Source organism: Solenopsis invicta, chromosome 5 (genome assembly GCF_016802725.1).
Source record: "Solenopsis invicta isolate M01_SB chromosome 5, UNIL_Sinv_3.0, whole genome shotgun sequence".
Classification (NCBI taxonomy): Eukaryota; Metazoa; Arthropoda; class Insecta; order Hymenoptera; family Formicidae; genus Solenopsis; species Solenopsis invicta.
In genome coordinates, this window is record NC_052668.1 from 22,323,469 (window position 1) to 22,348,472 (window position 25,004).

Genomic DNA, 25,004 nt, shown 5'->3' on the forward strand with positions numbered 1-25,004 from the left:
ACTAATGAATGCAAACTTTCAATTAGTGCACCTTTTTCTCCCGATCTCCTATGACGGGTCACTGGAACAAATCAACTTTACAGTTAGGAAATCAAGAGCACGATCTTTTCAGTCTTGAGAAAACGATTAGACGCACTTATAATTAGAAAAATGTCGTGTGTAAATTGACGATGTATTGTATATTCTTCAACTATATTTCGAATTTGTTGTTCAGAGCATCGTAATATAGTATATTTATAGAACAAGCGATATGTGGTTTTTATGCGGTAATCATTTTCCGATTGCGAGTGGTCTCTGAGTAATTATATATAGCTCTGCAAATTTACCAAATAATAAATTCCATCTCAAGAACATAATACGCTCTATATATGCATAGACATTTTAAAAAAAATATTTGAATAACTTACATTTCAATAATTAGTAATAAAATAATAATTATTTTTCTTGAAACATAGAAACGGATTTTATTAGATGTTTACGAATCTGAGCAAACTTAATAGATCGACATTATAAGCGTAGATATGGCAGTTTAAATACTTCTATCGTGTTCCAGAACATTCGAGGTTCAGCTGCAGCAGCAGCTAATCGATAGATGCACGAAGCGGGTTATAGATATAACATATAGAAAGTGCGCAAATGTTCGCTGTCTCCAACCCAGCAAAATAAACACATCGATTATACATTTCATCCATTATTTCCCTCTCCACAATTGTGTCGAACGATAATAAAAATAGGAATTACGTAGTAAAAATGAATAAATCGTTGCTCTTCGTTTATATAAAAAAAATAATTCTACGTTATTCTGGCGATTCTGACGATATTAATATCTTTGTATAAATTATAGCTTATGTCGTAATGATAGAAAAGTTTTTTTTCAGCAGAATGTGCAACCTACAATGTGGCAGGATAAAAAATATCCAAGTTAGACAGTTTCCCTTGCATCGTCGTCTATATTAGACCCAGCAAGTTGTTTATACTTTATCGCACAGTCATTATAACAACTTCGTGCAAAGGGTGAACGTCTATTACGCAACATAGAACGAAAACTGCCCCACCCTAATCGTGCGCCGCGCAGAACTTCGATCTGCCGAGAAAGAGAGAGGAATGAAAGGAGAGAGTGTTGCGACGCAATATTCTCTCCCTCGAGAGAAGCCTCGATGTAGGTTTCCTCTCGTCATTCGCGATACCGCGATTCACCCTCATCATCCTCGTTACATAAATAACGAACTCTCTGTCCGTGGCGTCGTGCTTCCCCGAGCACATGGATAACCTGCCCGCTGAACTAATTTTAGTTGCCTCGCCGGTACCGCGCGACCTTGAACTCCACAGTCACGTCGAGAATGATGATGCAGCCGGGTCGGGAATACACCGGCGCGACGGGATCGGATCTCTCAAATGTCGGGATTCCGGTCGCGCGGCGTCCTGCCAACCGGTCGAGCGGGGCCAACTGGTTTGCAACGATCTGCCCCGCGACACTTGTGGCTCGACAATGCGAGTATGGTATACTTTTTCCACGGGAGCGACATGGGCGTTTTTCGAGTCCCGGGGTGCACGCAGGTGTGTGCGTGCTGCCTGGGCGCGAGTTTCTCGAAACGTCGACGAAACGCCCCGCTATCGATCGCATCCGTGACCAAGTCGTCCCAGCCGGCGAGAGTGTGTCGCTAGGTGAAGGTTGATGAACCTTTGCCGGTTACACGTACGATGTTTGCGCCCGGCTGGTACCAATCCGACGTATCTACTGAATAAATTACAGCGGAATTATGCAATCCTACGAACCGCCGTGTGGAATTGCGCCATTGGGATCGTCGTGCGAACTGTCGGAGATTTTTATTCGCAAAATATTATCATGCTAAAACTACGTTAACTTCGGGTTAAAATCGGAAACAATTATAATAGTTCAATTCTAACAGTTTAAACTATATATATATTAAGACTTTACGGTATATTGAATTTGTTTTCGTTACATTGCATGCATTCGTATTCATTTGAGCAGAAACAAATAACAGATAAATTCGAGAGCGATCTGAATTCTTCATTACCAGTTTGTTCTTTATTCCATCATTGTCTTACATGAATTTATGAAAATAAGGGCAAAAATATATTAACACAACTTACTGAAATCTTATTTATCTTTAAATAGAATGTCCAATATCACAGAAAATCGATAATCCTTTATATACATACATACATATATATATATATATATATATATATATATATATATATATAAACTTTAAGCTCCAATCTTTTTAAAGAGAAAAATACCAAGATCTAAAAGTAAAGAGATAAAAATAATGCGCAACTCAGTGTGGGATCTTTTAATATTCGAAAAGTATCCAAGATGCACCTCGACCATATTAGATTTCATTCACTTGGATTATGTTCTATTTTTAAATGAAATAAACTGTCTTCAAACATGATGGTTATACAGAACATTGAAGAAACTAGAAAAATGAGCTGAAAGTTTATACGTACATTTATCTATTTGTTATCTCATAAATGTGATAGAAATTTATTTGTAATAAACACTGCGCAACTTACATGGCGCAGATCTTCTTTGTCTACAGCCGATTCACGTACTACGTCGACATTATTGCAAGTTTATTTATATAATCTTTTTGTTAAAAAAAAAAGAGAATTTATATCATCATTATTTATTTTATTCGATTAATACAAATAGATTTTACTAATATTAAAAGTATTAAAAGAAGCTACCAATAATTATATTAATTAGATTAAATCGTTCAATGATTTTAATTTTTCTAATGGATCTAATAATAAATGTTAAATAAATGAAAAATGTACATCATTGTACTAAGATTATCGAGTTATACCTGCCATCTAGTAAAACTCGAGGTTACTTTAAAGGAAACATGACCAATAGATGATAATTTAAGAAAAACGAGCATAATTTATAATAAATAATTATAATTATATATGTAATTGTTTATTATGTAAAATATTATTGAAAATTTAAATATACTACACTGAGAAAAATGAGTTTATTACATCAACAAGACACATGATTGAGTACGTTTTGGTGAAATCAAACAGAACTTTTAGTTATTATAATAAAACTCGAAATTTTATAATCAGAACGTTTGGTAGACTTTACTATAATTTGATCATTTTTATAAGATTTCTAATTCGTCCATTTTTGAACAGACGTGTTGATTGAATCTACTAGATTTCTAAATGAAGCAACAAGATTCCTTTTCCAGTATATAGCTTCACTTATAAGTTGCATAACAAGTGCATAAAATATTATTATTAAATCTATATGTTACTTATGTTACATGATTACTCAACTGAGATAACATATTAAACGTCTTTTCATTAGTCAAGCAGATGGATTCTTTTCTGTTTAATTGTTTTTCTTCAAATAGCACTTTATAGACATACGTTCCAAATAAAGCTCCCAGAATAGGACCAAGCCAATAAATCTAATTAAACAAACAAAAAATTAAACGGTTTAATAAAAATTTCAAAAAAAAAATTAAATTAAGAATGGATATTTTTACAATTTATATTAAATACATTTATATTAAATATATTTAATATATTAAATTTATATTAAAACTATTATTATATTTTTATAATTTTTTATTAAATGTGTTAAAATATGTCTCCCTTACATGACGTATTGTATTATGTAAGATTTAAGTTAGAATGTTATTATCACTGAATTAAAAAAAAATCGATACGCGCGATGTTTAATTAAGTTGATATATCTTTTAAGATAATTCTATGCTACAGTAACTTTCGAGTTGCTTATGCGTTCGTTATCGTATTAAGTATATGTAGTTGTGGTTTATGTAGTTATATAAAAAATTCTTATAATTGATTACAAGCAGAGTAATCGGGTTTCTATCGTTCTAATATTCTAAGTTGATTATAAAATATAAAGAATTAAAAAATGCTATTGTAATTACTTTTTAAATATAGTTAATATAATCAATATCCTATGTCTAATTTTTCTATAGGAATAAATTTTTGTTCTCTCTCTCTTTCTCTTGTTTTCATTTATATGTATAATTAACAAAATTTTTATTTTCAGCTTACCCAATGATCCTTCCAAGCATTATTCCAAAGTGCAGGCGCGAATGTTCGTGCTGGATTCATACTGCATCCAGTGTAAGGACCCTGACAGAAAAGAATAAATTACTAATTTTTTCAACTATACTTTTTTATACTTATACTATATTTTTTCTCTATAAAAAAATAAGTTTTGTTATTTTTCTTTCTTCACATTTATGTATATGATAAATTTTGTTGAAGAATGCTTACATTGGGTATATGTTTAAACAGTAATAAAAATATAAAATAGAAAAATAATTGATGTATTAATATAATGAATAATAATAATAGTAATAACAAAAAAAGTGCAGGTATTATGCCATTAAAGTAGTTTTACCGCAGCGAAAGAAAGGGTGGCGACTGATAAACCAAATTTGAGGGCGACCGAATCCGAAATGTGAGCGCATCGAGGATCCCATGTTGCGCAAGCTGCGCAAAGTAAGCAAAACGTGCAAAACACCTCGATTAATAAACCTTGCACGCAATTAATCCCTGGGTGAACTGTTGTAACGCAAAGACCGACAGTCGAATTTGGGTTCCCGTCGTTGAACAATTCCGCTGGCGTTATCATCTGCGAGAATACAAATCATTGTTCACGATGAATATATTCGATATACTACAACAATAATGAAACAAAACAGCACTTTTAAAGTTCCATATCCCACGGTGGCGCCGATAAGCTGTCCCAGAATGTAAACCGCTCCGGTCGGAATTGATTTCAGGCCCATAATGACAGCACCAATGGTGATAGCCGGATTAAGATGAGCACCACTTACGTGACCTATCATCTAAGAAATATCGATGTGCGATTGAAATTTTATATACGGAAATACGAGAAATCAGATCTTGTATATGCTTTGTAAAAATATATTTTGTAAAATTTAATGAAAAAAATTTAATTTCAGCAATATTACACGTAATATTGATGATAACACCTACCATAATTACGAGATTCACTGTCAGACCGAAGGTGAGTGCCGTTTGTAGCGGTGGAGGTGGTGCAGGTCCCATGGTGCCGACGCCTCCCATACACCCTATGAGTAAGAGAATACCTGTGCCGACGATCTCCGCCGCGAACGTGGTTAACATGTTCTTCTGCATCTTCCACATTCCGTCTGTAAAAATCGCACAAGTGGATTTCGATGTTTACCTGAATCTTGATGACGAACACTCACTACCTCGATCGTTCTGCATGATGAGATTACTGACGCGACCGTCGCTTTTACTTTAATCACTATGACTATTACTTTAATCTGCGCCGCGGATTGCATTGCATTCTTCGTAAAGGTATAAAAAAAAAGCGACGTCTTATCAATAGATACTAGTGGTCGACTACTCGAATCACTGCACTGAAAAGATATCTACGGTATCACTTTATTTCTTTAAACTTTGGTAAGATATAGCGAATATTTCACATTCGAATATTTATCATCGAAAAATACGTAAAAAATATTTGATTCGCGTACTCACATTCCGAATAGAGCCATCCTCGGAAAAGAACTCTACTCGTTCAGCTAACGTGGAAGAATAAAGCTCCGACTCAGAAAATCCAAAGCAATATCATAGCGCATGCGTTGCCACTGAAATTGCATGCGTTTTCCTCGCCATTAAAACTTTCAACAATTTTCGCAGATTACCCACGGAAAATCGCCGCAAATAGATGCGAATTACGCACGCAAGCGCCTGCGTGTCATGACTGTCTCAGAACACGCTCGTGTCCGTCAGTCGTCGAGAGTATTCTCAGCGTCTATATTCTATATAATAACAAATTGTGAACTAGGAAATCCAAAAGCGATGTTGACGGAAAATCTCACGAGATTTCAAAATCACAATTATAAGGCCGACACCGAATACGTGGTGAAAGTGGCAAAGACTCTGCTGACGCCTGTTGGCATCTGGCCGCTTTATCGAGGCAATTCGATGTCCGATAAGATTAAAAATTTCCTTCAAACTGGGGTGATATTCATTCTGATGTGCTTTTTGCTCATCCCGCATGTTATATACACCTACTTCAATGCAGAGGATCTGACCAGAGAGATGAAGGTCATAGCTGCCCAGGTGTTTAGCCTGCTTGCCATTATTAAGTTCTGGACGATGATCATTAATAGGAAGGGAATCAGATACTGCTTGCAGCAAATGGAAATTCAATACAGGGACGTGGAATGCGAGGAGGATCGATTGGTGATGACGAGGAGCGCCAAGATCGGCAGATTCTTCACAGTGACGTACTTGGGACTGTCGTACGGTGGTGCGTTGCCTTATCACATAATTATGCCACTGCTGGCGGACAGGATCGTCAAGGAAGACAATACTACGCAAATACCATTGCCATACCTCAGCAATTACGTATTTTTCGTGGTAGAGGACTCGCCGCTGTATGAAATTATTTTCGTCACACAGATCCTGATCAGCAGCATCATCCTCTCCACGAACTGCGGTGTTTACAGCTTAATTGCCTCCTGCGTGATGCACAGTTGCTGCTTATTCGAGGTGGTGCGTAGACAGATGGAAACGATCCTCAATGATGAGACCAGCAATCTCCACAGGCGATTCGGGAAAGTAATCGAACATCACATGGAAGCCATCAAGTGAGGAAAACATAATTTGCGCCTTATATTTGTGTCTCTGTAAATTTCCACATTGTATGTTCAATTAAATCGCATGCAATGCACAGTTATACCGCAAGCAACTAGGAAAAAAAAAGAAATCGCGTTTCCACAATTCAGTTTTATTTACGTTCATTGGATAATGAAATACATTACAGATTCGCAGAGATGATTGAGAAATCATTAAACATAGTTTTTTTATGCGAAATGGTTGGATGCACTATTATTATATGCTTTCTGGAATTTGGAGTTCTTAAGGTATATTTCTATTAATAAATATTATTAGAACAAAATGCAAGATAAAATTCTATGGTTTATTTACAATTATATACAATTTTCTCCAGGAATGGGAAGACGGAAATATCTTGCCACTGGGTACATATTTTGTTTTAATGACATCAATATTTGTAAACGTTTATATTATATCAGATATCGGTGATCGCCTTAAAGAAGAGGTATAATTTACAATTTTTATATTAGATACAATTTATAAATTTATTTATCGCAATTACAAACAAAAATATGATATATATTTTGTTTGTAAAATATGATTTATATTATATTATTCCATATAAAAATTTCGTATAAAAGTTAGTCGAGCAAAAATTCTAAAAATAATAATAACAATGTGATTAAAAAAATATAATCAATTAACCGATCGATATTCATGTGTTTCTTTACAAAGAGCGAAAAAGTTGGAGAATCGTCGTACTCTATCCAGTGGTATAATTTGCCAACAAAAATTATAAAGAATTTAATTCTAATAACACTCAGATCAAACCGCCCATCAACCTTGACAGCCGCGAAAATATTCGATCTCTCCCTTCAAGGATTCTGTCAGGTAATCGCTTGCTACATTATGCTGAAAAATAATGAAAGTAATTTTTATTGTACGCTATATTTTCAGGTTTGCAAAACGTCAGCTGCGTATTTCAATTTTATACGAGCGGTGTTCGAATGAACACTCAAGCATTGAATATCTCGCATGAAGCATTGTGTGTCTATATATAAGAAATACCGTCACTTTTTATACATCTCACGTACTCTTTTTATTTAACATCAGTGAAATAACCACCTCTCTGTCGAGCAATAAATCATATATACTAACATTTGAACAGCACACGTCATATAATTTCCATATGTCTTTACCCACGAGAGAGATTCCGTTTTTTTTCTTCGAAAAGAATTTATTTGAATTACGGATCTGAGTTATACGTCTAACTTCACAATTCGCAATGGCATAATGCATATTCTTCAATTTGAACTTTTCTTATCTCGTATCATATTATTTTTCCCCATTCTTCTTCCTTCCCTCGAGTTTTATGAAACCTAAATCATAAATGATATGAGACTGCGTGTTCTACCATCATCCTAAATTACACAGTTTGCTTGCAAAAGAAGTTTCAATAAAATTACTTACCGAGATACAAATGCACTGTTGAAAATATTGAAGTGCAGGAAAATCGCAGTGGAATTTACCATAAAAGTTATACAGATATATTTATTACAGATAATTATTAAAATATGTACAAAGGACACATTTTTATCGGCATTAAGGAATGCACAATATTTGCTCACAGAAATGATACTATTTGAATAGATATAGTTCTGAGATTTTTTTATCGAAATCTTGTAATATAAAAAACTAAAAACATCTCGATTTAAATTCTCAATGCGTTAAAGAATTTTCAATCTACAACCGATAAAAACATGTACACAGCAAACATTTAGAATTTTACTTCATTTACTTGCTGAAGCACAGAAATATATTCACCGTTCTAAACACTGTACGCTTTTGCCTATAGCTCAACAAAGCAACCCTCTGTCATCGTAATCTCTTGACAGCGCCTGCGTAGTCATTGAAATCACATATATTTTTTTTCCCAATGGAAGTTGTGGCGATTCCCAGAAGAGTAACTCTTACTGAGAGAGAGAGAGAGAGAGAGAGAGAGAGAGAGAGAGAGAGAGAAAATTGTTTCGGAGAGACGAACTTCCCGTGACACGCAAGCGCCCACGGTTAACTTGCGTGCCACCCGATCAACGCTCCCGGCTACTACTTCCTTGTCAGTCGGGAATCAAACGTGCGAAGCGAATAATTGCAGGACAATGATCGCGAGCATGTCGCCGGCCGACAATCGCGCGCTATTCCAAAACTTCAATTACAGGTCCGACGCGGAGTACGTAGTAAGGATCGCCAAAATCATGTTGACGCCCATTGGCATATGGCCACTTTATGGGGACTCTATGTTGGATAAAATCAAATACCATTTACAGACGAGTATCGTGTTCTGCTTAATGTGTTTTCTGCTCGTTCCGCACATAATATATACATTTTTCGACGCGGAGGATCTGACCAGATACATGAAGGTCATAGCTGCCCAAGTATTTAGCCTATTGGGTATCATCAAGTTCTGGACAATGATCATTAACAAGAACGATATCAAGTGTTGTCTGCAAGAGATGGAGATTCAGTACAGGGATGTGGAGTCCGAGGAGGATCGTCTGGTGATGGTGAAGAGCGCCAAACTCGGCAGGCAATTTACGATGATATATATTGGATTACTGTACTGTGGCGCGTTGCCTTATCATATAATTATGCCGCTGGTGGCGGAGAAGGTCGTCAGGAAAGACAACACGACTCACTTGCCTCTGCCTTATCTCAGCAACTACGTTTTCTTCGAGGTGGAAGAAATGGATTCACCGTTCTACGAGATCCTCTTTGTCGTTCAGATTCTGTTCAGTACCATGATCCTATCCACGAATTGCGGCGTTTACAGCTTAATCTCCAGCTTTGTAATGCACGCCTGCTGTATGTTTGAGGTCGCCCGCAAACGCATAGAAATATTGCTGATCAATAGAACTGATAATCTTCACGAACGATTCCGCTGGATAATTATGCAACATTTGCGAGCTCTCAGGTCGAAAAGAAAATTATTAATTATTAATTATTATATTATTATGGCAACAAATATGTTGCCAATAATATCGATATATGTTTATTGGTGTGGAGCAAAAAACAAATCTAAATTTTATTTTTATTATTTTATTGTGTTCTTTAAATATTGTTTTAAATGTTATAAATAATACATTTTTACTCGCATTGCCACTCGCATATTTATTCGCAATTACTCCAATTTACAATAATTATATTATAATAATACTTCTTACTTCTGACGATGATATCTATTACAGGTATGTTGAAATGATCGAAAATTCATTAAATCTCGTCTTTCTATCAGAAATGGTTGGATGTACTATTATCATATGTTTCCTCGAATATGGAGTTCTCAAGGTATATCCTTCGATATATCCTTGCACGAACGAGAACACGAATAATTCTTAAAATCAGTTTTACACAAATTCTTTCAGGAATGGGAAGACAATCAATTATTTGGAGTAATTATATATTTTATATTAGCCACTTCGATTTTTGTAAACGTTTTTACACTATCGACTATTGGCGAACATCTTAAGGAAGAGGTAAATTTAATAAGTTTAAAGAGAATAATTATTTAAATTGAACTTAATTGAAGTTAAGCTATTAAATAAAATTAATTGATTAGTTTAATCATTAAATACTGAGTTCGATATTTATATATAATTTTTTTCTTAGAGTATAAAGATTGGCGAGGCGTCGTATTCCATCGATTGGTACATGATACCAACGAAAAATGTAAACAGTTTAATGATGGTGATGATCAAATCGAACCGTCCATCAACTTTGACAGCTGCTAAAATGTTTGATATCTCTCTTGAAACTTTCTGCAATGTTAGTGTAACTTCTTCTATTACATTAATCTGAAAATTAAACATACTATTTTATTAATGCTCGCGAATGTTCACAGGTATGCAAGACATCAATGGCGTATTTGAACTTTATTCGAATGATTACGATGTAAAACGTGTGATTATTTCAAATGCCACCTACTGAAATTAACTTTTTTTTCTCTTGCTCAAAATATATTAATTTCTTACAATTTTAAATCACAAATACAAAATATTATTATAAGTATATTCATCATTTCTCTTTAGTCCTATTTATTATTTAGCTACGTTCATTAAGGCCACATTTACGGATCAAACCATAAATCAGTTGGATTACTAATTCACTAATTCAGTTAATTAAAATAACATTAAGATCAGTCATTAGAAACATTAATGCTTATTTGCGTACATCATGTATATATGTGTGTGTATGTATATGTACATACAATGTACCTTTACAATTATATTGATATCATATTTATTTATACGTATCACACGCGATACGAAGTGTTTAATACTATTATTACTAGTCAATATCACGAGACAAACATTCAACCACTCTCGACGCAAACTCTCGGTTTTCCCTTTTCGCAGAAAGCAATGCTATTAAACTACGAACTTCGATTTAACGTCAAAGTTGGCGTTGCATTTTACAATCGCGTTCCCTCCGTTTTTTTAAGTTTTGAACTTTCTCGAAGCATTATTATCCCCTCGCTCTGTTCTCAGTTGCGCTTTTTCTACCCCACTAGAAAGTTTTATAAAATGCGAAACGCAAATCTTCGCAAACTATCTTAGTCCTCGCGATTGGAAAACGGACAGATGTATTATTCCGCGCGGAGACCAACGACCCCTTCTGTGCATTAGCATAAAGAAAATATAATTGCAAGCAGAAAGTTATGATTTTAATTTTTTTTAATTCTGTACATAGATTAATTTGGTTTACGAGGTGGCGCATATTGAAGTTTCGCATGTGTTACACTTTGTATATTTATGGCATTCGTAGTTTAACCGCTAATTCATTATACACTAGCGTACAGTCAGTGCGATATACTTTAGAGGCGCGTAACCTGATTTTTCCAATTGTCGAATTATCTGGTCAAATTCACTACAAAAAAAAAGTTAAAAATAATTATGGGTATGTAATAAATACATTAGTTTCATGTTTTTCTAATGTTATAAACTGTTTCAGATTTTGATAACATAAACGGCATATTTTAACTTGCTTTGTGAAGTTTTTTCACCGGAAATCATATTAATATGCAGTGGTAGCAAAACGTTTTCTTGGAGAAATAAAAAAGAAAAAGAATTAAAACATCACGAATTAATATAAAGAACGTGACTTGCTGAATGTAATACAAATTTAATATATAAGATCGAATCATACGAAAGTTAAGCGAAGCATAAAGTCATGTAAGTCAAAATAAACTTTCGTAGAATTTTTTTTTTTTTTTTTGAGAAAAATATCAGAATTATTTACGTATTGTAACTTTAACAGTAACTTTGCGATTATCCTTGGACAAAAGTTTCCACCACGTCATCGTGGTAACCTTGCTGCCCAGGCTCAACCCTTCTCGATTTGTTTTCAACAGCACCTGTTGTTTTTCCCCCATAAAACTTAACTTATACATCAGAAAATGCAAATTACCAGTCATCAAAGTCGCAGCATTTATGTAGCAAAGATGGGAGGAAAGTTCATCGAACAAGCTGCGCATGTCTCGTAGTAACAAATTCTAATATCATGATCGGAACAGTGAAGATAGAGCTAACGGCGGCGTTACATCGTTGGAGATGATCAATCGGAAGCAGAGCACTCTCGCTGTCGACGTAACAAAGCAAAACGAAGCGTACATCTCGGACTTTCGTTACGCTGTCCAGATAAGCGTTTGGCTACTGAAGCCGATCGGTGTCTGGCCGCTGTTCAATGAGACGTCGAGACTCAAGATCGCTCTACACAAGGCGTTGATGGTGATCGGCACTTTCATCGTGCTCTTCATGGTCGTGCCGTGGACCGTATATATCGTGAAAAAGAAATTGGACGTCTTCCTGATAATCCGTACGATATGCCCGCTGCTCTTCTCTACAACAACCTCCGTGAGATATATTCTGCTGCTTTGGAATCAGGACCGACTCAAGTTCTGCATGGAACACATGGCCGATGATTGGCGATGCGCAACAATCGCCAAGGATCGCGACGTCATGCTGGCGAACGCGCGAGACGGTCGCACCTTTGGCATCATTTCCATGGTTTTCATGTTCAGCTGCGGCGGACTGTATTATACGTTACCTATAGTCATGCCGAATCCGATCAACGAGAACAATGTTACCGTAAGATTGCATCCATCGCCCAGCGAACTTCTCGTGTTTGATACCCAGGTAAAACTTTCAACTCCGATTTGCAAGGTGAATCGGTATTGATATTCGGTTAAGCGGCCCGAGCTGCACTTTTCCGTTTATACACAGAAAAAAAAAATTTGTATCAAATCAATAATTTATTGTTTCATATATAAACAAGAATATTAAATCTTCTTGCAGAGTATATAATCTTAAGAAGAATTTATAATCTTAAACAAATTTTGTTTCTTCGTGTAAGCAAATTATGTCTCTATTCAAGGATATCAAATTCTTCCAAGAAAATTTTATAACCTTGCTTATATATGAAACAATAAACCTTTAATTTAATATTAATTTTTTCTGTATAGACTTTTTATTATCCCAAACACTAGTATTGTTATGTAACGTATACATAGATAATTGCATAATAATAATAATAATAAACCGAGGCGGCGGTCCTCATTATTGAGGATCCGCCTGTGGCACGCTCACTGCAGTCCATTGTGTCTCCCTTTAGTCGTTCGCCACCTATGGGAGTTCTCTCCAGAAAAGACTCAGATCCTTCATCGGTAGCTCGCTTATCTGCCAACTGATGTATAACATATACACACAAATTTAATAAAAAAGTTTTTTTAAACGTTAATGTTATATAAATTATATTCGTTATATAAGTTATATTCATGGTTTACTATTTACCATTTTTAGGAACCGTCTTTTTTTGTTTATGATATTGCATTTAAGCTTCGATTATGTATCCACACATTAGATCAACAAATACAGATTAACTTATCATTGCATAGGCTAGTCCGGTGTATGAGATCGTATACTTCTTACAAATTCTCTCCGGTTACACTATCTACAGCGCGTTCAGCGGCACTTGCAGCTTGATAGCCAATTTTGTCACGCATGTAAGCGGCCAGTGCGATCTGTTAACGACGATTTTCGAGGAGACTGTGGACGGTGGTGAGCATAATAGCGGCTCCATCGAGAATAGAATCGCTACCGCGATAACTCGACATATGCGTTTACTAAGGTAATCCAAGTTTCAATAACATAACTTTATACTATATAATAATCGTACTTGAATTGCAATTTATATTGCGACAACGTTTCGAAATTTTATTGAACATGATTTTCCAGATTAGTTTCTGACGTAAGCAACTTATTTACTGAGATTTGTCTCGTGGAATTCATAAATGCTTCGTGTAACATATGTCTAATCATATACTACATCGTAACTGTACGTTGAATAAACCCTTTAGAGATTTCGATTTTAAACAAACTTCGACATCTCGATCATGGTCGCAACGATAGTTAATCCCTTTTTGACTTACAGGATATACGTAATAATGAGCCGTTTATGCCGACTTTTATGTTTGGCTTCGGGCTCATGTCGATCATTTTCAACCTGTACATGGTCTGCTATATCGGGGATTTGCTCAAAGAGCGCTGCCAGCAGGTGGGAAACGCTTGCTACGCAATCGAGTGGTATCGGATGCCATACAAGAATGCGATGAGACTGCTCATGCCGATCGCGATGTCCCAATACCCTACGACGCTCACCGCCGGAAAGATGGTAACGATGACAGTTACCACATTCTCCGACGTGAGTAACATTGCTTCGCGCTCTAAACGCGAGGTATAATTAAGACTGTTCAACGTAATTGTCGTAACACAATCGTGTTTTAGACATATTGTACCTGTTACTTAGAGACTGAAATTAATCGGTGTTAAATATTGTGACTGTATGCCAGCGGATTCCAAGAAATCCGAATAAAATATATATCTGGAAAATGTTCGAGATCTCTAATCTCTGTACTGACAACAGAATATTGTACCGTAGATCCTAAAGACGTCAATGGCATATTTCAATTTGCTTCGCGAATTTACTTCACAAGACATTACGAAAACGTAAGCGTACGGCGTGATGAGACGACTATCCGAAAAGGGCATGCTTAGGATATTTATATAGCGGAGAATTACGTTAACAGTTTGATAAATAATGCACGTGTTAGTATAGCACTTACAATGGAATAAATTATTTCTCTTCAAAATGTGGCAATATTTTATTGTAAAAATAAGATTTACAAAATATAAATAAGACAATATCTTGTTCCAATCGGATTATTTGTTTAATGGAATGATTCTTCCTTAAGAAAAAAAGTGTTGCGATAAATTCGTTGTATTAGTAACTAATGATACTGCATTAATAACTGAAATATCATATAATAATCAGTTTATTGAACACTTTTTCTTAAAGATTGCCGAGAAAGATTGAAAAATTTTTATTTACCATGTTGCTCAAGAGACCAAGTCTTTTATTCCCTGAAAAAAAGAACACTCTCGTGGTTCAAGTTACTAAGACGAAGTTTTCATGGCATATATATATATATATATATATATATATCGTACAACCTCGCGTACGCGTCGAGAAGCCACACATCGTGTGCAAAATCAGTTGTAAAACTTCTTTTCGATCCTTGCGTCCTTACATGTAACTCTTTAATTTTTAAAGTACGCAAGCAATTACGGACAACCTATATAATTATTTATTATTTTTTAATTATTGCTTTAAAAATTTTTTAAATAATTTTAAATAATTAAATCGTCTTTAATTTATTTGAACATATTTTGATAGTTTACCAAATAAATGGCAAATAAAATTGGGAATGCAATAAATTTCCTTTATAGAGAAAAATATATGTATATTTTAACATGTTGAAAGATTCATTATTAATGTTAATAGAAATAAATAATTAAATACTTAAGACATAAATATAATATTATTTTAACTATAACAGGTATTAACTTCAATTTTTCAATATTTGCTATCATATGTGAGGAAGGTATATACACTAAAATAAAATAAAAATGTTATTTGATACATGGAATATAAAAAAAAATGTTAATATACGTTACAAACATCTATCTTTTTACATTTCTACAATATCTCTTCTACGTTTCTTACGGAAAATTGTAAAGTCGCGTCGCTACCATGAATAAACTTTCTTCTCGGAACGTTAACCCTTCCGTACTTTCCGGGTAATCTTTCTTCCATGTAATGTTGCAAAATAAAAAGTTGCGCGCAACATTTCAAAGTTTCTATACACGCAATATCAACGATTTCTTCGACATGGCTTCGAAAGATTGTTTCAACACGCAAGCGCACACGAGGTTCCCTCCGAATCGAACAGCGGATCAACCGCGATCAGTAGCAAACGAACGCGTGTCGTTTCACCATCTGTGTCAGATCGCGGGTCCACATGGAGACAATGTTTGCTAATAAAAATTATAAACGCGATATAAACTACGTCTTTGAGCTTAGCCGTTTTGTCTTTCGTCTGCTGGGCATCTGGCCGTACGCGCGTACCAAAACCTGGTTTCCGGAAACTATAGAGAGACTCGTGGTGATCCTCGTTTCCTACATCCTCCTCACCTGCGAACTGGTCCCGGCGATTCTCTACATGGCCATCGTGCAGAAAGAGACCCGCGCCAGACTCAAAGTCGTCGCCACCGTGATATTCACGATGGTGGCGATGGCCAAGTACGGCCAATTAGTGTTCAGCAGAGACCGAGTGAGAAGCTGCCTAGCGCAGGTCGAGGACGATTGGCGAAATGTCGCCGACTCGCGCAACCGTGACGTGATGACCGAAAAAGCCAAAACTGGCAGACGCTTGCTCGTAATATGCGCTATATTCATGTACTCCACCGGGGTGTCCTTTCGGACAATCATACCGTTGTCCCGTGGGAAGATCGTCACCGAACAGAACATCACGATCAGGCACCTACCGTGCCCAAATTATTTTGTTCTATTCGACGTGCAGCTCAGCCCCGCTTACGAGATCGTATTCCTCATGCAGTTCTTCTCGGGAGTAGTCAAATGCACAGTCACGACTGCAGTGTGCGGCCTTGCGGGCCTCTGCGTGATGCACGTTTGCGCGCAGCTGGAGATACTGATGGTCCTGATGAACAATCTGGTAAACGAACGAGAACTTAAAAATGTTAACGAGAGATTGGCCATTATTGTAAAGCATCAGATCAAAGCGCGAAAGTAAGACGATCTTTATATTTTTAATGTTAGTAATTATAAATTAATTTTTAATTGAAATGCATATATAAAATAATTGAATTACTATAGTTATTACTTTGTTCAATAAATAAGGTTTCTTACATATTATACAATATATTTGATTATCGTCTATGTTTTTATGTAAAAATATGTGTAAGGGATCTTGTTTCTCGTACGAACATCACATTTCCTCATTTTTATTTTGAAAAACAAAATTTATATTTTTTCTGCGATGCATTTTAGTTTCTTGCAACTGGTGCAGAACACCATACAATATACAAGTCTACTGGAAGTTATAGGATGCACCATAATCGTATGCCTCTTAGGGTATTTTGTTATTATGGTGCGCAAAGAAAAAAGATTATGTTAATCTAAATAATGATTTAAATTTCTGAATAAGTATCCTTTTAAAATGCAAAACTTATAACATACTTATAGCACAAAAATAAATTTAATTGACGAGTTTACAGGAATGGGAGGACAACAATTCAATAGCACTATGTTCGTATCTCATTGGTCTCACATCGATTAGCTTCAACATTTTCATCTTTTGCTTCATTGGCGAACAACTTTCGACAAAGGTACGCTATTACATTATCGAAATAATAATTAACTTTTATCAATTACCAAGATAAGCTTTATTATTTTAATTGGCAATCTAATATATAATTTATTAATTAAATTAGGGAGAGAAAGTGGCATTAACAGCGTGCACATTGGAGTGGTACCGTCTTCCTGACGCGAAAGCACGATCGCTGATATTAATTATGATCATGTCGAATTTACCGACGAAGATTAGAGGAGGAAAGTTCATGGATCTTTCCTTGAGGACGTTCGGCAATGTAAGTAATAATGTTTAAGCAATTTAGGAAATTAAAAATACATTTTTACAAAGATTCGTTATATTTTAGGTCGTTAGAACGGCCGTAGCATACTTAAATCTCCTTCGCTCTGTTGTTGGCTAAATTTGAATAGTAGTTATACGTAAATGCGTAAATGTAGTCTTCAAAGAAATATGTAATGTTGAAATAAAACTGGCAAAAGTACGTAATTTCGAAATAATATAATTTCTTTATCAGAATATCTATTGTAAAAAGAAATATGAAAATTAACATACGTATTGACATTTATATTCAAACGTAAAAACTTGTACTTACTTATCGACATCACAACTTCAAGTTGTACGTATAGCAGAAACAAAAACAAATGCGATTATTTTCCGGAAAATCGGAAAACTTGATGAACATGCATATAGAATCGCCTTCTATGGAAACCATTTGCGGTTTTCATTTTCTGCTTTTCTCATAACTAAAAATTATACAAGTTCACTTTTTTGCGACAAGCAGTTACACTAGAATATCGTAAAACGGCGCAGAAATATAAATGTAACTTTATTTTTTCCACTGTTCTTGCCAGAACAGCCAAGTCGAAACTGCAAACTCACCACGTCAGAAACAATACGATTATTGTTACATGTTATTGACCTCTAAGCAAATCGAAGTATTCTGCGTAATCGAAACTATTGCTGGCGGTCAACGTCCAACCCGTGCAATCGTGAGTTTTAACATAAGAAGAAAAGTTAAAGTGCAGAGTCTATTCTTAGTTTGAAAAAAAAACACGTTGACGAATAGAAGCACTATTCGTGGAAAAGCCCGCCGACCCTCGGTGAGCAAGTTGACTTGAGAACTCTTTAGCTTTCGCGAACCCTCTCCTTCACGCAACATTTTAATCTTTAAAACGCGCAAGCGCAAGAAGACGTCGAATTTATGTTATCGACAGTTCTTATTTGCAGCGATCAGTCGCCATTCAGTTTGCATAGAGATTTTACATAAGATCGACAAACAATGCTGCCCAACGAGCATTACAAAGAAGACATGATTTACATCACACGATTGACACGACACGTTCTAAGTCTACTTGGCGTCTGGCCGTCTTACAGCAGAAGAAGATCTATCAGAGACAAAGCCTGGAAGTACTTCTTGATCTCGATGTCGTACATTCTTCTTTACTCCGTCCTGATTCCCGGTGGTTTCTTCTGGTTGATTGAAAAGAGAACAAAGGTCAGAGTTCAAACGATCCCTCTACTTTTCTACGGTTTCATGGCCAGCGGTAAATACAGTAACCTGGTATTCCGCGAGAAGAACATCAGACGCTGCTTGAAACATATCGAAGAAGATTATAGAGTCATAACTAGCACAGAGGCACGAGACACGATGATCGAATCCGCGAAGATCGGAAGACGCCTGGTCACACTTTGCGCGATCTTCATGTACGGCAGCGGACTCTCCTTTCGTTCAATCCTGCCATTTGCCAAGGGAAAAATCGTGACTGCGCAAAACATCACAATCAAACCTCTACCTTGCCCGGCTTACTTCTTTTCCTTCGATATACAAATCAGCCCTGCTTACGAATTGATTTTCGCAATGCAATTTTTATCCGGGATAGTCACTTACTCGATTACAATAGCTTTATGTGGTCTCGCAGCCGTCTTCGTGATGCACGCCTGCGGCCAGCTAAAGATTCTGGTGGATATGATGAAAAATCTCGTCGAGCAGCAATGGGAAGAGAAACAGGAAGTGGACAGGAAACTGGCGAGAATGGTGGAACATCAAATAAGAATTCGAAGGTAAGAGTTTAAGTTCCAATTTTTATTAAATCCCATACATCGAGTGATTCAACGTTGTTAATAATTGATTATTTGCTAATCGATATTTAACATCATATACGTGCATTGTAGTTAATTCTGTTTTCTCATTTTCTGAATGTGTTGATTCGGTGCCACCGACATTTCAGTTTTTTGCAATTGGTAGAAAATACTCTTCAACAAGCGTGTCTAATAGAATTGATGGGTTGTACGGCAATAGTATGTCTTCTAGGATATTTTATAATAATGGTTCGTAAATGTATACGTTATAAAATACAGATAATAAAACAGTAAAAAAATTGCATTTTTTGCAATATAACATTTATAGGAATGGGAGAATAGCAATTCGATAGCTATGTGTTCCTACTTCATAACAGTTACATCCCTGATGATAAACATGTTCATGTTTTGTTATACTGGTGAACAGCTTACCGTTCAGGTATACTTTGCTACACTATCTTAGCAAAGATTATTTTATACAATAACGATATGATAATTATACGTGTAGCATATAAAAATATATAATAATGCTTTAATTATTCCTTTCTGTAAGACATTATTTAAAAAATATTAAAAAAAAATATTTATGTTTTTAAATAATGCTTAAATATGCAAAAATTTTACTGTATGTTTGATAATATTAATAGGCGGAGAGAGTAGCTAGTACTTCTTGCGAGCTCGAGTGGTACCGTCTTCCGGATAAAAAAGCGCGTGCAATCGTGCTGGTGATAATTATGTCAAACATGCCTACCAAGATTACCGCTGGAAAGATTATGGATCTATCATTCAAGACATACGGCGATGTAAGAGCATATATAAAATTAAAAAGTATTCACTTATTTCTACAGAAATAAACAGCAAGTGTAACATTATAATTAAATACGTTATCATATGTTTACTACTATCGTCATTTTATCATAAATACAAGTTAGTCGAATATAACTTTTCTTAATGAATCTATCACATCAATAAAACGGAAGGTACAAATAATAAGAAAATAACAAATAATGTATTGTGCTTGTTTTTCAGGTTGTGAAGACAGCCGTGACATATTTTAACATGCTTGTAAATATAGCCGATTGATGTTTCTTCTCTATATTGCATTCTTTTCGTCGGAATTTCAACTACCAACGCATCATAATGGTAATATCGTATCATATTGTATGTATGCTCGTGATATACATGTGTCAAATGCAGAAGTGTGATGTACATATATCTATATATTGTCGATTTAGATATACTTTTTCTATAAATATAAATATACGTAAGTACTTTTTATTTTTCAATACGGCAAAAGTACAATACTTACATCAAATTTTTATAGAAAACAGTTCGATAATTAAATTATATAATTACTAATTTATCTTTTTATATAAATTATATCTTCAGTTAGTGATGAGATAAATAAGAAAGTAACTCAATGACTTCTGTGTGTTAGTGTAACTCGCAAGCAAATCAAAGTTTCGTATGATACAACTAGAACTTGCACTATCAATCAACGTTTGTCCTTCAAAACTACATCAAAGACAATCGAAATTAAACTACTAAACATCGTATCGATAATATCGCATTACGCACAACATAAGCATGCAAAAAGTATAAAAATTAGACACGAGACATTATATACATATAAAGTGATTTGGAATTAAATATATTCTTATATAATTGATTGCAATATATATATATATATATATATATATATATATATACATATATATATATATATATATAAATTTTAATTAAATAATTATAAATTATTCTTCATAAAGTGTCACGTAGCATTTCAATGTTATACGATTGAAATGAACTATATATTTTATTTTGCATCGAAGCTATTACCGCACTTGGAAATCCACCTTGAAGGTCATTAAAATCTCCGCAATATTAGCACACACACGATCAAATATTATATAAAGCATTGTATTGTTTACTATCTAAATGCACTATATTTTAATCAAAAAAATGATCATACAATATATATAAAAAAATACTATTATTAAATATTACGTAATGATTACATCTTACTTACATTTTCACAGATATTCTACGAACTAAAAAATCGTATTTTGCTTTGGTAACCTTATTTATTATAAGCTTTCTTTATTAAAAGTTCTTTATCAAAATCCTTTCATTGTTTCCAATAGGACAACTTTCTGTCTTTTATGATAGGGAAAAATTGCAAATATATTCGCATGCACCCCGTCGAAAGTTTCCATACGTACATTATCTAACCACTTGATACGACGATTCAATTGTAAATTGTAGAAGACATCAGCTGGATTAATGAAAATTTTTCACAGAATCGGAAAACTTGATCAATATGAGAATATTGAATCAGGGAAACTTTCATGGAAACCACATGCGGCTTTCATTTTCTACTTTTCTCGTAACTACAAATTATACAAGTTCACTTTTTTGCGACAAGCAGAAACAATAGAATATCGTAAAACACCGCAGAAACACAAATGTAACTTTATTTTTTCCACTGTTGTTGTCAGAATAGCCAAGTCGAAACTGCAAACTCACCACGTCGGAAACAATAAGATTATTGTTACATGTTATTGACCTCTAAGCAAATCGAAGTATTCTGCGTAATCGAAACTATTGCTGGCGGTCAACGTCCAATCCGTGCAATCGTGAGTTTTAACATAAGAAGAAATGTTAAAGTGCAGGGTCTATTCTTAGTTTGAAAAAAAAACACGTTGACGAATAGAAACACTATTCGTGGAAAATAAGTCCGCCGACCCTCAGTGAGCAAGTTGACTTGAAAACTCTTTAGCTTTCGCGAACCCTTTCCTTTACGCAACATTTTAATCTTTAAAACGCGCAAGCGCAAGAAGACAGCGAATTTACGTTATTGACAGTTCTCATTTGCAGCGATCAGTCGCCATTCAGTTTGCATAGAGATTTCACATAAGATCGACAAAGGATGCTGCCGAACGAGCAGTACAAAGAAGACATGATTTACGTTACAAAATTGACACGACACGTTCTAAGTCTACTTGGCGTCTGGCCGTCTTACAACAGAAGATCTGTCGGCGAAAAAGCCTGGAAGTACTTCTTGATCTCGATCTCGTACATGCTTATTTACTTCGTCCTAATTCCCGGTATTTCCTTCTCGTTGATTGAAAAGACAAAAGTCACGGTTCGAACGATCCCTTTACTTTTCTACGGTTTCATGGCCAGCGGTAAATACAGTAACCTGGTATTCCGCGAGAAGAACATCAGACGCTGCTTGAAACATATCGAAGAAGATTATAGAATCATAACTAGCACAGAGGCACGAGACACGATGATCGAATCTGCAAAGATCGGAAGACGGCTGGTCACACTTTGTGCGATCTTTATGTACGGCACCGGACTCTTCGCTCGTTCAATCCTGCCATTTGCCAAAGGAAAAATCGTGACTGCGCAAAACATCACAATCAAACCTCTACCTTGCCCGGCTTACTTTATTGTTTTCGATGCACAAGTCAGCCCCGTTTACGAACTGACTTTTACATTACAAGTAGTATCCGGGATAATCACTTATTCGATAACAACAGGTTTATGTGGTCTCGCAGCCGTCTTCGTGATGCACGCCTGCGGCCAGCTGAAGATTCTGGTGGATATGATGAAAAATCTCGTTGAAGAGCAATGGGAAGAGAAACAGGAAGTAGACAGGAAACTGGCGAGAATGGTCGAACATCAAATAAGAATTCGAAGGTAAGAGTTTAAAAGTTCCAATTTTTATTAAATCCCATACATGGAGCGATTCAACGTTGTTAATAATTGATTATTCGCTAATCGATATTTAACATCATATACGTGCATTGTAGTTAATTCTGTTTTCTCATTTTCTGAATGTGTTGATTCGGTGCCACCGACATTTCAGTTTTTTGCACTTGGTAGAAAATACTCTTCAACAAGCGTGTCTAATAGAATTGATGGGTTGTACGGCAATACTATGTCTTATAGGATATTTTATAATAATGGTTCGTAATTGTATACGTTATAAAGTACAGATAATAAAACAGTAAAAAAATTGGATTTTCTGCAATATAACATTTGTAGGAATGGGAGAGTAATACCAATTCGATAGCTGTATGTACCTACTTCATAACAATGACATCCCTGATGATAAACATGTTCCTGTTTTGTTATACTGGTGAACAGCTTACCGTTCAGGTATACTTCGCTACACTATCTTAGCAAAGATTATTTTATACAATAACTATATGATAATTATACGTGTAGTAAATAAAAATATATAATAATGCTTTAATTATTCCTTTCTGTAAGATATTATTTAAAAGATATTTTTAAAAAACATATTTATGTTTATAAATAATGCTTAAATATGCAAAAATTTTACTGTATGTTTGATAATATTAATAGGCGGAGAGAGTAGCTAGAACATCTTGCGAGCTTGAGTGGTATCGTCTTCCGGATAAGAAAGCACGTGCAATCGTGCTGGTGATAATTATATCAAACATGCCTATCAAGATTACCGCTGGAAAGATTATGGATCTATCATTCAAGACATACGGTGATGTAAGAGCATATATAAAAATCAAAAATATTCACTTATTTCTACAGAAATAAACAGCAAGTGTAACATTATAATTAAATACGTTATCATATGTTTACTACTATCGTCATTTTATCATAAATATAAGTTAGTCGAATACAACTTTTCTTAATCAACCTATCACATCAATGGAAAGGAAGAATCAAGTAATAAAAAAATAACAAATAATATATTGTGCTTGTTTTTCAGGTTATGAAGACAGCCGTGACATATTTTAACATGCTTGTAAATATAGCCGATTGATGTTTCTTCTCTATATCTCTTTCTTTTCGTCGAAATATCAACTATCAACGCGTCATAATAGTAATATCGTATCATATAGTATGTATGCTCGTGATATACATGTGTCAAATGCAGAAGTATGATGTACATATATCTATATATTAGATATACGTTTTCTATAAATATAAATATACGTAAGGACTTTTTATTTTTCAATACGGCAAAAATACAATACTTACATCAAATTTTTATAGAAAACAGTTCGGTAATTAAATTATATAATTACTAATTTATCTTTTTATGTAAATTATATCTTCAGTTAGTGATGAGATAAATAAGAAAGTAACTCAATGACTTCTGTGTGTGATTGTAACTCGCGGATTGTAACTCGCGAGCAAATCAAAGTTTCGTATGATACAACTAGAACTCGCACTATTAATCAACGTTTGTCCTTCAAAACTACATCGAAGACAATCGAAATTAAACTACTAAACATCGTATCAATAATATCGCATTACGCACAACATAAGCATGCAAAAAGTATAAAAATTAGACACGAGACATTATATACATATAAAGTGATTTGGAATTAAATATATTCCTATATAATTTATTGCAATATATATATATATATATATATATATATATAAATTTTAATTAAATAATTATAAATTATTCTTCATAAAGTGTACACGTAGCATTTCAATGTTATACGATTAA

General features: G+C 34.7%; 6 protein-coding genes across 8 annotated transcripts; 5 read left to right on the forward strand and 1 right to left on the reverse strand.

The window, feature by feature from the left end:
- Nucleotides 1–2,925: 2,925 nt before the first annotated feature.
- Nucleotides 2,926–5,615, reverse strand: LOC105207509 (aquaporin AQPAe.a). Of its 3 annotated transcripts, none has more exons than XM_039448923.1 (6): nucleotides 5,548–5,615; nucleotides 5,017–5,192; nucleotides 4,722–4,865; nucleotides 4,415–4,648; nucleotides 4,063–4,143; nucleotides 2,926–3,443 (listed from the first exon to the last, which is right to left on the reverse strand). In XM_039448923.1, exons 2-6 carry the CDS (start codon nucleotides 5,185–5,187, stop codon nucleotides 3,288–3,290), a joined length of 786 nt encoding a protein of 261 aa, XP_039304857.1. In that variant the 5' UTR covers nucleotides 5,188–5,192; nucleotides 5,548–5,615; the 3' UTR covers nucleotides 2,926–3,287. The 3 variants fall into 3 exon arrangements, with proteins under 3 accessions (XP_039304857.1, XP_011175320.2, XP_011175319.2); XM_011177018.3 differs by lacking the exon at nucleotides 5,548–5,615 and adding an exon at nucleotides 5,256–5,405; XM_011177017.3 differs by lacking the exon at nucleotides 5,548–5,615 and adding an exon at nucleotides 5,253–5,405.
- Nucleotides 5,527–7,800, forward strand: LOC105207510 (odorant receptor 13a). The gene is made up of 5 exons (XM_011177020.3): nucleotides 5,527–6,665; nucleotides 6,842–6,941; nucleotides 7,028–7,138; nucleotides 7,369–7,524; nucleotides 7,591–7,800. Exons 1-5 carry the CDS (start codon nucleotides 5,770–5,772, stop codon nucleotides 7,642–7,644), a joined length of 1,317 nt encoding a protein of 438 aa, XP_011175322.2. The 5' UTR covers nucleotides 5,527–5,769; the 3' UTR covers nucleotides 7,645–7,800.
- A 905-nt stretch (nucleotides 7,801–8,705) lies between these two features.
- On the forward strand, nucleotides 8,706–10,695 carry LOC105195314 (odorant receptor 30a). The gene is made up of 5 exons (XM_011160689.3): nucleotides 8,706–9,601; nucleotides 9,876–9,975; nucleotides 10,053–10,163; nucleotides 10,297–10,452; nucleotides 10,529–10,695. Exons 1-5 carry the CDS (start codon nucleotides 8,790–8,792, stop codon nucleotides 10,580–10,582), a joined length of 1,233 nt encoding a protein of 410 aa, XP_011158991.3. The 5' UTR covers nucleotides 8,706–8,789; the 3' UTR covers nucleotides 10,583–10,695.
- Nucleotides 10,696–10,838: 143 nt separating this feature from the next.
- Nucleotides 10,839–21,498, forward strand: LOC105195315. The gene is made up of 15 exons (XM_039449258.1): nucleotides 10,839–12,821; nucleotides 13,580–13,812; nucleotides 13,920–14,019; nucleotides 14,116–14,385; nucleotides 14,623–14,690; nucleotides 16,105–16,830; nucleotides 17,092–17,161; nucleotides 17,319–17,429; nucleotides 17,535–17,690; nucleotides 18,265–18,402; nucleotides 18,681–19,474; nucleotides 19,642–19,741; nucleotides 19,821–19,931; nucleotides 20,140–20,295; nucleotides 20,522–21,498. The coding sequence occupies exons 1-15, from the start codon at nucleotides 12,237–12,239 to the stop codon at nucleotides 20,573–20,575; spliced, it is 3,672 nt and encodes a 1,223-aa protein (XP_039305192.1). The 5' UTR covers nucleotides 10,839–12,236; the 3' UTR covers nucleotides 20,576–21,498.
- LOC105195171 (odorant receptor 56a) lies at nucleotides 15,180–17,903 on the forward strand. The gene is made up of 5 exons (XM_011160457.3): nucleotides 15,180–16,830; nucleotides 17,092–17,191; nucleotides 17,319–17,429; nucleotides 17,535–17,690; nucleotides 17,760–17,903. The coding sequence occupies exons 1-5, from the start codon at nucleotides 16,043–16,045 to the stop codon at nucleotides 17,811–17,813; spliced, it is 1,209 nt and encodes a 402-aa protein (XP_011158759.1). The 5' UTR covers nucleotides 15,180–16,042; the 3' UTR covers nucleotides 17,814–17,903.
- A 142-nt stretch (nucleotides 21,499–21,640) lies between the features above and the next one.
- LOC105195317 (odorant receptor 13a-like) lies at nucleotides 21,641–24,657 on the forward strand. The gene is made up of 6 exons (XM_011160692.3): nucleotides 21,641–22,128; nucleotides 22,370–23,197; nucleotides 23,367–23,466; nucleotides 23,546–23,659; nucleotides 23,870–24,025; nucleotides 24,252–24,657. Exons 2-6 carry the CDS (start codon nucleotides 22,422–22,424, stop codon nucleotides 24,303–24,305), a joined length of 1,200 nt encoding a protein of 399 aa, XP_011158994.1. The 5' UTR covers nucleotides 21,641–22,128; nucleotides 22,370–22,421; the 3' UTR covers nucleotides 24,306–24,657.
- Nucleotides 24,658–25,004: the final 347 nt, after the last annotated feature.